This window comes from Anomalospiza imberbis, chromosome 2 (assembly GCF_031753505.1).
Source record: "Anomalospiza imberbis isolate Cuckoo-Finch-1a 21T00152 chromosome 2, ASM3175350v1, whole genome shotgun sequence".
Classification (NCBI taxonomy): Eukaryota; Metazoa; Chordata; class Aves; order Passeriformes; family Viduidae; genus Anomalospiza; species Anomalospiza imberbis.
In genome coordinates, this window is record NC_089682.1 from 76532485 (window position 1) to 76545385 (window position 12901).

General features: G+C 52.0%; 1 protein-coding gene across 1 annotated transcript; it reads left to right on the forward strand.

Moving 5' to 3' along the window:
- The first annotated feature begins 535 nt into the window (after window positions 1-535).
- Window positions 536-6565, forward strand: NOP2 (NOP2 nucleolar protein). The gene is made up of 16 exons (XM_068181847.1): window positions 536-683; window positions 760-805; window positions 881-966; window positions 2063-2328; window positions 2622-2665; window positions 2787-2947; window positions 3753-3952; window positions 4055-4144; window positions 4224-4311; window positions 4407-4547; window positions 4724-4863; window positions 5128-5217; window positions 5483-5605; window positions 5688-5785; window positions 5871-6001; window positions 6110-6565. Exons 1-16 carry the CDS (start codon window positions 578-580, stop codon window positions 6367-6369), a joined length of 2070 nt encoding a protein of 689 aa, XP_068037948.1. The 5' UTR covers window positions 536-577; the 3' UTR covers window positions 6370-6565.
- Window positions 6566-12901: the final 6336 nt, after the last annotated feature.

Genomic DNA, 12901 nt, shown 5'->3' on the forward strand with positions numbered 1-12901 from the left:
TCTCTAGTATCATGAATGTACTGGGGTAAGTATGTGGTCTCAGCATTGAAAGAAGAGGTAGTCATGTCTTTTTGCTGTATCAGAGCAGGTTTTGGGGTATCCTAGACTTCTGAGGAGAGCAGTAGATGCCCCAGCCGTGGCAGTGTTTAAGGCCAGGCTCCTTAAGGCATTGAGGAACCTGGTCCCAGGAGTGGGGTCCCTGCCCCTGGCATGGGCGTTGGGCTGGATGATCTTTAAACCTCCGCGCCCTACCTTAACAGTGTCATTCTGCAACTCCTTTCCCCCCGCCTCTGCACTACGCCTTTCTCTGCTGCCGGCCTTGGGCCGTTTACCCCTGCCCCGGCTGCAGGACCCCTCCCGGTGCCGCCGTTCCCGCGGCGGGGCGGGCCCGCGGCCCCGCGCGTCCCGGGGCCGGGCGGCCCGCGCCGCTGACGTTGCCGGCAGGGCCAATCAGCGAGCACGACGGGCGGCACTGGCCAATGGGCGGCGCGGGGGCGGGCCCGCGGCGCGCGCGTGCGCCGGGGCGGCGGGGGAGCGCGGCACGTGCGGCGGCGCGCGGGGGTCCCGCGGCGCGGCCATGGGGCGGAAGCTCGACCCCACCAGGAAGGAGAAGCGCGGCCCCGGGCGCAAGGCCCGCAAGCAGCGCGGGGCCGAGGTGGAGCTGGCCCGCTTCCTGCCGCCAGGTAAGTGCGGCCTGGACCGGCCCGCGGCCGCCCCGGGGTGCCTGCGGCCGTCTGACCGCCGCGTGTCTTCCCGCAGAGCCGGAGACCGGCAGGAAGAAGCTCTCCAGTCACGGCAGAAAGAGGTGAGCGGGGCGGGCCGGCGGGCCGGGGCGTGCGGGCCGGGCCGGGGCTGATCGCCGCTTCCCCTCCCGATGCAGGGCTGCGAAGAGGCGGCTGGGAGCGGGCGGCGGCCCGGCGGGGCGGAGTTCGCTCGGTGGAGGCGGAGGAGAGCGGGAGCCGACGGGTGAGTGGAGCGGGTCCGAACCGGACCGACGGGCCGGCGGTCCTCAGTCCTGCTTGCCCCCGGGCGCTGCCGCCACCGTCCTTCTCTGGCATCGTTTTCAGGGCAAGGGACACGTGGAATTTCATTCTTTTAAATCACAGAATCCTAGAGTTTCCTGAGTTGGAAGAGACCCACAAGGATAGTTGAGTCAGCTCCTGGCCCTGCACAGGACCACCCCAAGAGTGGCACCACGTTCCTGAAAGCGTTGTCCAAACACTTCTTGATCTCAGACAGACTTGGTGCTGTGATCGCTTCCTTGGGAGCTTGTTCCAGTGCCCTCTGGGTGAAGAATCTTTTTGTGATATCCAACCTAAACCTCCCCTGACACAACTTTGATTGCCGTACCCTCAGGTCCTGTCATGGGTCACCACAAAGATCAGTGCCTGCCTCTCCTCTTCCCCTCATGAGAAAGTTGCAGCTGCAATGAGGTCTCTCCTCAGTCTCCTCCAGGCTTCCACAGACCAAGTGACCTCAGCTGCTCCTCAAACAGCTTCACCTCCAGACCCTTCATCATCTTGGCCTTCTTTTGGGCTCTCTGTAACAGAAAATAACAATGAGTTCTATCTGATTTCTGGTGGCTGCCATGCCAGGAGGCAGTGTTGTCTGAAGAACTAGTCGAAGGTCTCTCTTCTGCGTGTTAAATCCGTTTTTTACCTATTCTCCATTCACAGCAAGGTTGCTGCAGGCTGCATTTATAGCTGAGGCTTTTAAGTCTTTGTGTTACATCTTGTGTAGCTCAGGAAACTTTTAAAGTAGAAAGAAGGAAGGACAGACAAAGATTTGGGACAGAGGGTACCGTAATATGTCAGAGCAAATACCATAAGAGTTTTGTGGCAGTGTTTTAATGTGGTAACTCTAGTTATATCTCCTGAAAGGTCCACTGGGGGAGAGGTGAGAATATGCCCGGTACTTTATGAGATGTAGGGAGCAAGCAGTCCCTCCCTCTGGACAGGCAGCTCAGGACTCGGACTAAGGCCCTTTTGTGTAACACCTGAAAAAGCAGAGCAGCTGATTTTGGAAATAATACCTAACTTTTGACTACTTCTTCTGCCTCTAGTTGAAGAGCAGCTGTCCCCACAGAAGGAGAAACATGCTGTAAAGGCAGCAGGACAAACTGCCCATGGCTGTTCTGGCTTCAGTGATGGTAATTCCAAGTGGCTGGCTCCAGCCAAAGCCAAGAAAACCCAACCTGAAGGAAACCATGTGGAATTATCCAGTGATGGTGAGGTGGAAGAGGGCAGCTGGGAGATGGAGGAGGAGGAGGATGGGAGCAGTGAGGAGATGGTGGATGATTATGGTGCCTCATCATCGGAGGAAGAAGAGGTAGGAGCTTCTTGCCCTTAATTACACAAGAAATACTTGGTGTTGTTGGCAGAAAGGACCCCTCGAGCCTGGGGGAAAAGGATGGCTTTAGTGGTAGTGGGTGGTGAGGTGGTGGAGAACTTTCCCCTTCTTTCCTTCACAAAAACGACTTCAAGTTTAGCAGCTGATTCCAGCATAACATTCAGTGCTTTTGCTTGTTGTCCCTTTTAAACAGAGCAAGTGAATTTCACAGATGGTGGGAAGTAAGGGGACGACTGTGGATGGTTTTTGATTGGTCTTTTGTCTCTATTTAGCTGCTGCCTATTGAAAAAGCTGCCCTGAAGCAGAAGCCTGACAGGTGAGTGTGTAGAGCCTTTCCTGGATAGATGAGGAGCCTGTGTTGTTATTCTTCTGTCTTTTGTGCCATCTAAGAAATGGTAGTTGAGAAGCATCTGTGTGATCCTGTTCTTTGTCCTTAGGGAAGGCCTCAGTGAAGATGACAGTGAGGAGGAAGAGGAAGCAGAGGAGGCAAGCAAGCAGAAAATGGGACAGAAGGAAGAAGAGGGCCCTGATCTGCAGCTCAACCTGGATATAGATGAACAATTTAAACTGCCAACTAGTGAAGAGATTGAGAAGGAGGATATCCTTTTTATCTGTGACATCCATAAGCCATGTGTATGATGCAGCATGGGGCCTGGATACAACTAAAGAGCTTCCCTTGGACTTTTATCATGCATATTGCTTAGCAAAAGTGTCTCTGCATGACAAGGTATTTTTAGCTGAGCTGTCCTAATAGATAGTGTATAATGCTGTGCTTCTGTATAGCACAGTTAGGAAATCTGTGACGCCCTGTATGGGGCTTGGAACCTGCCCTAATTTCCTTTCTAGTCATAAATGCATATGGATGACTTATTATGTGGTTTGTTCCTCTCTACCCTGATTTTCCTGGTGGGTGTTTGTGTAACCCATTCCCAGAGTTTCTGATGAATTCTAGAATTCCCAGAGTTGCTGATGAATTCAGCAATTCTAGCATCCATCGTGCTTGCTGCTGGACTTGGGTGATTTTAATTTCCTGTCTCCCTTCTTACTCTCCTCTATACCGCTTGGTTGCCCTTGGGGAATTTCTGGTCTCCTTTTTTTCTGCAGGTAATGTTTTCAGTATTAAAACACTACTTTTTTCGTTTGTTTTTTTTTTTATTCTGTTTTTCCCTGTTTATCTAAACTAATTCTTTTAAACACCCTCTAGTTCTGCCTTGTGAACTTTTTTGTCCAGCTTCATCCTTTGAATCCTGCATCTGCTGAGCTCTGATGGAAGCAGTATTCCAGCAGAGCCTTTGTGGCGCAGGCACTGTTGTGGCGCGCAAGTCCAGCGCTGCTGATTGTACTTGTAAACAGCGCCTGTGCGAGTTCCTTGGCTGTTGGTGATTCCTTGACGGTGTTCCCACCTGCTGAGCCACCTGACCTGCACGTCATTCACCAGCGCATCCAGGGCAACATGGAGGTGCTGCAGGACTTTGGGGTGAAGCGGGAGGAGGGGCGCTCCCGGCAGGAATACCTCACGCTGCTGCGCCGGGACATGGCCGCCTACTACTCCTACAGCGACTTCCTGCTCACCAAGCTCATGGACATCTTCCCGCTCCCTGAGGTGGGATCCTGCCCTGCCCGTAGCTGTGCTGACCAGCGGGGGTTTGGCTGCCTCCCTGAGAATTCATTTCTGTCTCTGTTCTCTGCCCCTTTTTCCATCCAGCTGATGAACTTCCTGGAGGCTAACGAGGTTCCGCGCCCTGTCACCATTCGCACCAACACACTGAAGACGCGGCGGAGGGACCTGGCACAGGTGAGCAGGAGCCAGTGGCTGTGTCCTGAGCTGCCTGTCCCACAGAGGGGCATCTCAGTCCCTTCTCCTTGTCTTGCAGGCTCTCATCAACCGCGGCGTGAATCTTGACCCCTTGGGGAATTGGTCGAAAACGGGACTTGTTATTTATGACTCCACTGTGCCCATCGGTGAGATCACCTTTACTGTACAGGGCTGAGCTCACCCGCTCCTGCTTCCCTTTCTTTCACGTGTCATCATCTTCTGTTCTGCCTTCCCTGCCCAGGTGCCACCCCAGAGTATCTGGCTGGACACTACATGCTGCAAGGAGCCTCCAGTCTTCTCCCTGTCATGGCGCTGGCTCCACAGGAGAATGAGCGCATCCTGGATATGTGCTGTGCCCCAGGAGGCAAGACCAGCTACATAGGTACCACCCTGGAGCCTTGGGAGGGCTGCTCTGTCAAGTGACGAGTTTCCACTGGTCCACACAGAAAGGGGGAATAGAGGGGGACTGAACTCGAGGAAAGGAGGGGGTGGCTGTCACTGGAGACAAAGGCACATGAGGTTTTCAGTCCCTTGCTGGTGTGTTTTGCCCTCTGGCAGCTCAGCTGATGAAGAACACAGGGATGATCCTGGCTAATGACAGCAATGCCGAGCGGCTACGTAGCGTGGTAGGGAATTTGCACCGCCTGGGAGTCACCAATGCTGTTGTGAGTAACTGCGATGGACGCCAGTTCCCCAAGGTACGTTCCTGTTTGCAGTGCTAACCCAGAGCTGCTGTGCTGTCCCTTTAGTGAAGCTGTGCTCACCAGAGTCACCTGTCACAGGAGGATGAGCAGAGTTGCTGGGGAGTGTGTTTGTTATTTGATACAGAGGCAGGAAGGTGGACAGGGAGGAGGGAGAAGGACTGTTTCCTGCCTTCCCAGTCTTCTGGTTTCCCTTCTAGTCTTGGCCTTGTTTTGAGTCCCCACCTGTGAGCGTAATTCCAAATCTACATCTGCCTGTAGGTTCTTGGAGGATTCGACCGTGTCTTGCTTGATGCTCCTTGTAGTGGAACAGGCGTAATTTCCAAGGATCCTGCTGTCAAAACCAACAAGGTGGGTGGCAAGTGCAGACTCAAGTATGAGTCAGGAGAGGAAGGCCTTTGGGGGCAGCTTTGTTCTTGAGAGATACCGACATTTTTCCTGCTCTTTCTTATTCTATGTGTTGTACTAGGGCTAGTTTTTTGAGATTACTTCTGCAGAAGATTTCAGACTCTTGTACATTATATGTGCTTTGCTCTCCTGTCATTCTCTCATCCACAGCAGAGGCCTGGGGTGCTTCCCTGTGCCTGTGGCATCCTAACCTTTCTTTCTCCCGCAGGATGAGAAGGATATTCAGCGTTGTGCCCACCTGCAGAAGGAGCTGCTTCTTAGCGCCATAGATTCGGTCAATGCTGCCTCAGAGACAGGGGGCTACATTGTCTACTGCACTTGCTCCATCATGGTAAGTGCCTTCTACCACGATCTGCATCACCTCCTCCTCAGGAGATGGTGAGTTTTGGGTCCTAATGCTTAGCCTCTGGCAGGTGGAGGAGAACGAGTGTGTTGTGAATTATGCCCTGAAGAAACGCAATGTCCGTTTGGTGGCCACAGGCCTGGACTTCGGCAAGGAAGGCTTCACCAGGTGCGTGCCGGGTCACAAGCTGCTCCTCAGTGGCCAGGTTTGAGCAGAGGCGTTCTATCACTCCTCACCCCACTTCCTCCTCCAGGTTCAAGGACCGTCGCTTCCACCCGTCCCTCAAGTCTACGCGGCGTTTCTACCCCCACACGCACAATATGGATGGGTTCTTCATCGCCAAGTTCAAGAAGTTCTCCAATGCCATCCCGCAGGCACAGAAAGGTAACATAGTGCTGGAGCTCAGCTGAGCTGGCTGGGCCTGCCCTCGCAGGCTGCTTCCCCTGCAGAAACAACGCGGGTTCTTCTCACAGCACCTTTCTCTCCTTTCAGATGAAGAGCCTGCTGTGGAAGCGGCAGCTCCGTCCGCTGTCCCTGATACCATCATCACGGAGCCTCCGCCAAAAAAGAAGAAACTTGAGGAATCAAAAGCTGACAAAGGGCAGAAGCTGCCCCAACCTGCTTTGAAGAAGAAACGTTCATTGCAAGCACAGAGGAGACCCTTGAAGGCTGTCCGGCCTTTTCCCAAAATGATGCGGCCTAAAGTCCCTACCAGGAAGAAGACGCATAGAATGAAAGCGAATGGACAGTGAGAGGAACTGCTTTTCCATGTGTTGGTTCCTTCCTTGGAGAGCAAAGGCTGCTGCAGCTCTGTGTGTACCCCCACTTTGCTGCTCTGTGCAGATCATCTCTGCAGCTCTGAGCACCTGGGACAATGATAGCCCCCTTTACTCCTTTCCCTTTGCATCAAGGACTGATGCACTGATCCATTAAAAGTTTTATACTCTTGCTCAAGTCTTGTTCTTTTTCCTTGGTACATGAAATACAGAATTCTGCTGTGTCCCCTTATTCCTTTGCAGCAGAAACCCCTCTTACTCCCAGGTGATGCTCTGGCATTTCTGGTGTCTGTCCTTATTCCCTATAATGGGGATGTTTGTGAAGAAGCAGTGGGAGCTGAAATCCTTGCTGCCTGCATGAAGGCTGTATTGTGTGGAGCTGTCAGCTGAGTGCTTTGTCTGGCCAAGGCTCTAGCCCACTGGTTCCCTAGTTCCCCGTTGTCACTTAGTTCACTCTTGTGACTGTCCTCATTTCACCATTTCTCTAGTCCCTAGCAGTGTCTCAGTTCTTGGTCTCCCTGACTTGAGCAGGGATTGCTTTTGGCTTGTGGAGCTGTACAGTGAAGTTCTTTTTGCCTTTATGTTCACCCAGATGCAGCTGCTTCTCCTTAAGACACAGTGAGCAGTGGTCTGGGCTGTTTCTATTTAAATGTCCTGGTCTGCTACATGTGAGGCTGCAGTTTTCCACTCTAACGCTGCCACCAGGCACAGAGTGATCAGCAGAAATTGAGGGAACTTGCTGTGATGGGTGCCCAGGGAAACACAAAACGGTACTTAAAAAACATGAGCAACAAAAAAGGCCTAATCCTGTTCTTGCTCCCTGGCCCGTCAAACCTGGGCTATGCTGGCGGATTGTCTGCCCACACTTTGGTGGGTCACGGGCAGCTGGTCCTCGGGCTTGTGATCTGTCTGCTGCCTGGTTTTCAGGCCCCCTTTCCTGCTTGCAGGCTAGCCCATCTTGCAGTTGGCTAACAGACCAGCAGTGTGCATTCGTGCAGGGAAAACGGCTGGGATTAGCTTAATGCCAGGCCAGGACAGATGGTGGTAATTGGGAGCAGGGCTCAGCCACACCAACCAGCAGCCAGTCTCCATCTGACTGGCTCCTACTTCTCTCTCCATTTCCCATGCTTAATTCTCTTTGGTTTAGCTTGATGTCTCCCTTTCTCCTCATTCAATCTCTCAACATCCCATAGTAAATTTTGCTCCCATAATCTTCCTTGAAACATTGCATGATAAACTTTACACACTCCTGCAGTTTTCCTCAAACATCCCATCACAGTTCTGCTCTTTCCCACGAAGCTTGTGATAATGCTGCTTTTTTATCGGTTGTGAAGTTTCTGGCTGAAGCCCTTCAAGGTTGCACTTGAGCGATTCCTGTATTGGTTCAGTGTCTCAGGAGTCCTGCTTTTTGTTACAGACCTTGTTATCTTCTGCTTTTTAGGGCTTATCTATCTGTGTGTTTTATTTACTATAACCCTGTTTGGAGTGGAAGGCGGAACTGACTTCTATCATTTTGTGTTGAATAGCCATTAAACAAATATCTTCATAGTTGAAAATTAACTTTTTCCCCATGCTTCACCATGTGAATTAGGTCAGGGAGGAGCCTCTAAATGCAACTGTCTCACTTTGGGCTTGTGTCTGGATTGTTGGATACAGAGGACCCAAGGGATGATTTTCGGCATCTTTCAGAATAATTAAATAAATGCTAGGTGCAATAGCACACAAGGGAAGGAATTATTGCTTCAATACTGCATTTCTAGTATCCCCCATCTGCATAAAAACTGTAAAACTGGGAAATGTTCAGAAAGGACAAATGCGCCCTAAGTTTTGGTGAGAAAAGCAGCAAGAGCCTCTTTATGCCCTGGCCCTGTCCTTTCGGGAGCAATGCTGATCTGTCCCGTGTTGTTGCTGCTGCCTGATGAGGCAACCATGTGAGTGTGCAGCCTCAGCTTGAGAACCAGTTTATCTTGATAACCCCATCAGCAGGGATAGAGTTTTCCTGGCTGGGATCCCAAGGTAACAGTCTGGCTTCCAGCAATGTCCAAATTATGATGGAATTTCAGCCCTGAAAAGCAGGAATAGCTGCTGCTTTAACTGTGTCAAGAAAACTTCTCTCTTGCTGAGCATTGTTCCAATCACTTGGCATGCCTGTAAGCCTTTTGTTATAGCTGGGAAGAGATGGAATAAATTTTCATCTTTTTGGGGGTTTGATCTCTTGTTCTTGATTTCAGCTGTTGCAGTTATCACTGCTCAGAGAGATAATGTTGAGTGTGACATTGAAATGCCACCATTGAGCTTCAGAGGTAGTACTGGGGATGCAGCAGCTGGGGACAAAGCTTGGTGGTTTCCTCTGCATTCTGGTACAAGGCTGTGGTCATATTAGGCTTGTGCTTGCAGCTGCCTCCTTACTCTGGGAATCTTTTGTTACCTGAAAGCTGAGATTTGTTGAGAATGTGACTGCTGGATCATCTTTCAGTACCTTCCTTTAATGTGTTTTAATATCTGAAAGCTGCTGATAACGAGGCTTGCGAGAGCTGAGACAGAGCAAAGCAAGAACTGAGGCAGGGCAAGGATTGAAAGCAGATCTGAGGGGTAAAAATGCTGTCACAGATGAAAAGCTTGTTGAGAGAAGTCGTGATAACTGTTCCACTGTGCTGCGTGCAGTCCTTCTCCCCAAACTGGGAGTCTGTTGGAGAAGCTTTATCAGGGCACAATGAAGACAGCCAGCTGGCAGCTCCTGCCTTGCAGGCTCCAGCAGCTCCCCTCTGCACGCTGGGAGGGAGAGCCAGGCCCTGCACTGCTGCACCCTTGGGGTGGTGCAGGAAGGAAAATGAAGACTTCTGGGCACAAGAGTGTGTAATGGAAAGAGAAGAGACTCCAGTAGCAACGGGGGTCAGTCACTGACTCCAGTGATGTCATGTGCTGTAATGTCTGTTCCGGGCCAGGCGTGCTGCCTCTGGCTGCCGTGCCTCGTGTCTGGCTGTATCCTGAGGAAGGGGCTGAAATCCTGCACTGCACATTTCAGGGACTTGGGTATGAAATATGGATCTTTGTGCACACACTGCATTGCACATAACACCCAGAGATACAGACACTTTTGTAGGGACTGAATCCACAAATGGCCAAAGTCCTATCAGTGGGTCTTGCTCCCCCAGGCTGTTGGGAGGATGTGGAGAGTTCCTGAGGAGGATGTCTGCAAGTCCCACCTGCCTGATGGAGTCAGGGGAGACTTGCTGAGAAGGTAAAGTCAGTTGGGTCCTGGGCTCTAGTACTGCCTAGAAGTGCCTTCTCATGAAAACCTAGCTCCAAAACTCCCCCCTGGAGTGATGTTTGTGTATTTTTAGAAGAAAATCCATTCCCTCCTTTGCTGTTAGACAGGAACATTTCTTTGTGTTAAGTGTGGCGATCACTCAGCTGCTGCTGGCACCTGCTCCTCTGCACCAATTTCTCCACATTTGCACCCAAATCCAGGCAGCTGACTGGGCTGATGACTTTGCTAGGCCCAAAAGTTATGTGTGCATTGCAACACCTCCCTCTGGTTGTGGATAGAAGCAATTTTATGGGTCAGTTTTAGTGAAGAATCTTGGAAGTTGGAAGACTTGAGAGTTTGCACAGAAATACTTCAGCAGCGTTGTGCGAGGGAGAAGGTACCATTGAGGTACTCAGAGGGAAAGGGGAGTAGGGAGATGGGGTACAGACACACCAGGGAGACCTATACCTGACAAAAAGAGCCTCTGTGAAAGCTGTGGAGCTGATTTAGGACAGGTTTCACCTATGAAGTACCTTTGCAAGGAGGATGTGTTAGCTACCAAGAGCTTCTGAGATCTGGGAGAGGTGGAGCATCTCAGCCTGGTAATGGATGTTACAGCTGGGCAAATGCAAAGGAGACAGGTGATTTTAATAGGAGGTTGCCACCTGGGAAACCTACCTTGATTTGCCTGTGGAGGATAGTGGTAGAGACCTAATCTCTTTTTACTGTGCTGTCAGCAATTAGAGACAGAGTCCCACACGAGCACCTGATCTAACTACAGGAATTTGCACTGTCTGTTTTGCACAGGGTAGAAAATGCAGTGCTTCTTTCTTGGCCTTAAAATCTGTGGAAGACAAATACCACCATGTTTGCAAGTAAGTGTCTTTTTTCACATTGGCTACAGGAGTGATTTTAAGAGCTTTAATGTCAGCAGCTGCAGCCCGGCAGCGCCACTGTTGACCCTGAGCTGATAAACTGGGAGCAGGAGCAGTGGGAGGGTCTGGAGAAGTGCCAGGTGAACCAAGAGGGGAAGATGAGGAGAAGAAGCTGTTGTGCTGCAGTGAGATTGAGGCCTGAAGGAGAAGTGCTGTGTTGCCCTGGGCAGCAGGATTGTCTCTAGTTCCTGGGCTTCTGCAGGAATAAGTAGAACAAGCTGGCCCTTTGCCCCAGTCTGCATCAGTAGGAATCCTTTACCCCAGCAAGTATCCTAAGCAAGGGAAGCTAAAGAAAAAAGGAGGGTCCACACTTCCTCCTGTCCAGGAGGCAGCAAGAGTGTTGATGGGAAGAGGTGCTGGAGGTCTGTAGCCCAGTTCCTGCTGTAAGCAGGGCTGTCCTGGCACTAGGTCACATCACTGGATTTGCACAGCTGAGCCCCAAAAACCACCACAGAGAGAGATCCCACCACCTGCTCCAGTGCTGTGCTGGCCTGCTGGTACAAAAAGCTTTTCCTGATGGATGGCAATGCCTTCCTCCACTGGCATTTCATTAATCAGCTCCACTGGCTGGGTTTCCCCAGCCGGACAGGAGCGGGCCAAGCAGAGCTTGGGAAAGCACTTGCTGTACGCTTTGTGGCGTTGCTCTTGCCTGTGCTCTTCACTGGCTGCACGCAGCAGCAGCAGATGCCCCCACTCTGACCTTGCTCGCCCAGGTGCAAGGGTGTGGAGGGGTAAAACCAGGAGTGTGTGAGAGGGGAGGATGCTGGCAGAACGCACGGGCTGCCAGGCATGCAGGCAGGCTGTGGCAGCGTGGGGGGCGGGTGACAGGAGGAGGCAGCAGGAAGGAGGGAGTCAGCGGTGGCTGAAGGTCACATGCTGGGAGGTTTCAGAGCTGGAACTGTCACTGCTGCTTCAAAACAAGCTTATTGACTGGGATCCCTCTTGTCCATCTGTCCTTCTCTTTTCCCTGGGTGTTTATTTGGTGGCATTGCTGCCAGGCACATGCTCCCTACCAGCTGCTGTTGCAGCACTGTTTTTCGCAAGATGGGAATCTCTTCTGCCTGCCCATGAGGAAAGCCTTCCTGTCCTCCTCTCCCTGGACAAAAGCACTGCTTGCCACTGCTCAGCCTCCCTAGTCAGAGGCAGAGCAAAGGAAGAGGAGAAGCGTTAGAAAGGAGGTGACAGAGAGGAAAGCTCACTTCTTCCCCAACCTAAGCCCTTCTCGGAGGGACTGAAATCCAGTTGAGTTCCAGTAGTCATGGGTGTGCCAGGGAGGCTGCAGATGGTTACTGGTGGGAGAGGAAGTATTATAAATGCTGTGGGGAGCCTTGAGTCGTGGGCAGGACAGGGGAGAGATAGGCAGGCCACAGGATATAACTGATGCTGGACACAGCAAGGCAGGAGAGGGAAACAAATTTGATTTGGACTGCTCCCAGGTCAGGATGGCAGAAGAGTAATGGAGGGATGGAGGAGACTGTAGCCTTGGAGGAGAAGCAGCAGGGAACATGCAATAGGCAGACTCTCAGTCAAGATTCACAAAGCTGGCCATCCTCAGTGGAGCCAGGAAGTTCCTGGCAGTGTGGATTGAGCCATACATTGGGTCCCAAGGGAAGAGCTGTAGCGCACTGCCCCACTGGAGCATGCCCAGCTCCTTCCACAGAGCTCAGTGTAGTGTGGTGCTGGGCATCTCTTTGAATTCCAGCCCACTGCTCGCTCACCCCTTGCTGATGGCTCAGCTGAGACATCAGAGGCCGCTTTGCGCAAGTGCCACACTCGCCTCAGCTCCTCAAGTGCTGGGGGAACGGGCCAGGAGCACACAGACAGCAAGGGAACACGGGCGTCCACATCCATAATATATTTATGTAGTGATCGATTTGTGCGCGGTCTCCTCCCACCGGATAATGGGGTGAGGGGTGACGCCAGCGCTTTCTGCAAAATTCACCTGGGGTCGGGGTCAAGAGGGAATGACCTAAATTAGGCTGAAATAAGGGACATGAAACAAGACCCGAGGCTGCTTCGTGAACAAGGAAGGAGGAAGCCAGTTGCAAGCCAAGCATGATATCTGAGAGGCTGCCTGCACACAGCCTCCTCTGCCCGCTGGCTCGCCATTGTCCGGCGGCAGCTCCCCGTAGGCGGGCTGCTGGCACAGCAGGGGCAGGGCTGTCTTGGGGGGCTCGAGAGATGATAACGAGAGGGTTTGGGGTGCAAAGGAGAAGTTATGCCCTCTTTAAGGGGGGCAGCTCTGGGAAAACACTAAATTCTATGCCAAAAAAAAAGGAATAAAAAATTAAAAAGGAGGCAGAAGCACACTGCGTCGCGGCTG

Excerpts from the sequence above, each read along its gene's own strand:
- NOP2 (XM_068181847.1), top strand. The coding sequence starts at position 578 with ATGGGGCGGAAGCTCGACCCCACCAGGAAGGAGAAGCGCGGCCCCGGG. Across the intron at positions 5,606-5,687 it reads ACTGCACTTGCTCCATCATG|GTGGAGGAGAACGAGTGTGT; the intron begins GTAAGTGCCTTC and ends AGCCTCTGGCAG. Across the intron at positions 6,002-6,109 it reads CATCCCGCAGGCACAGAAAG|ATGAAGAGCCTGCTGTGGAA; the intron begins GTAACATAGTGC and ends CTCTCCTTTCAG.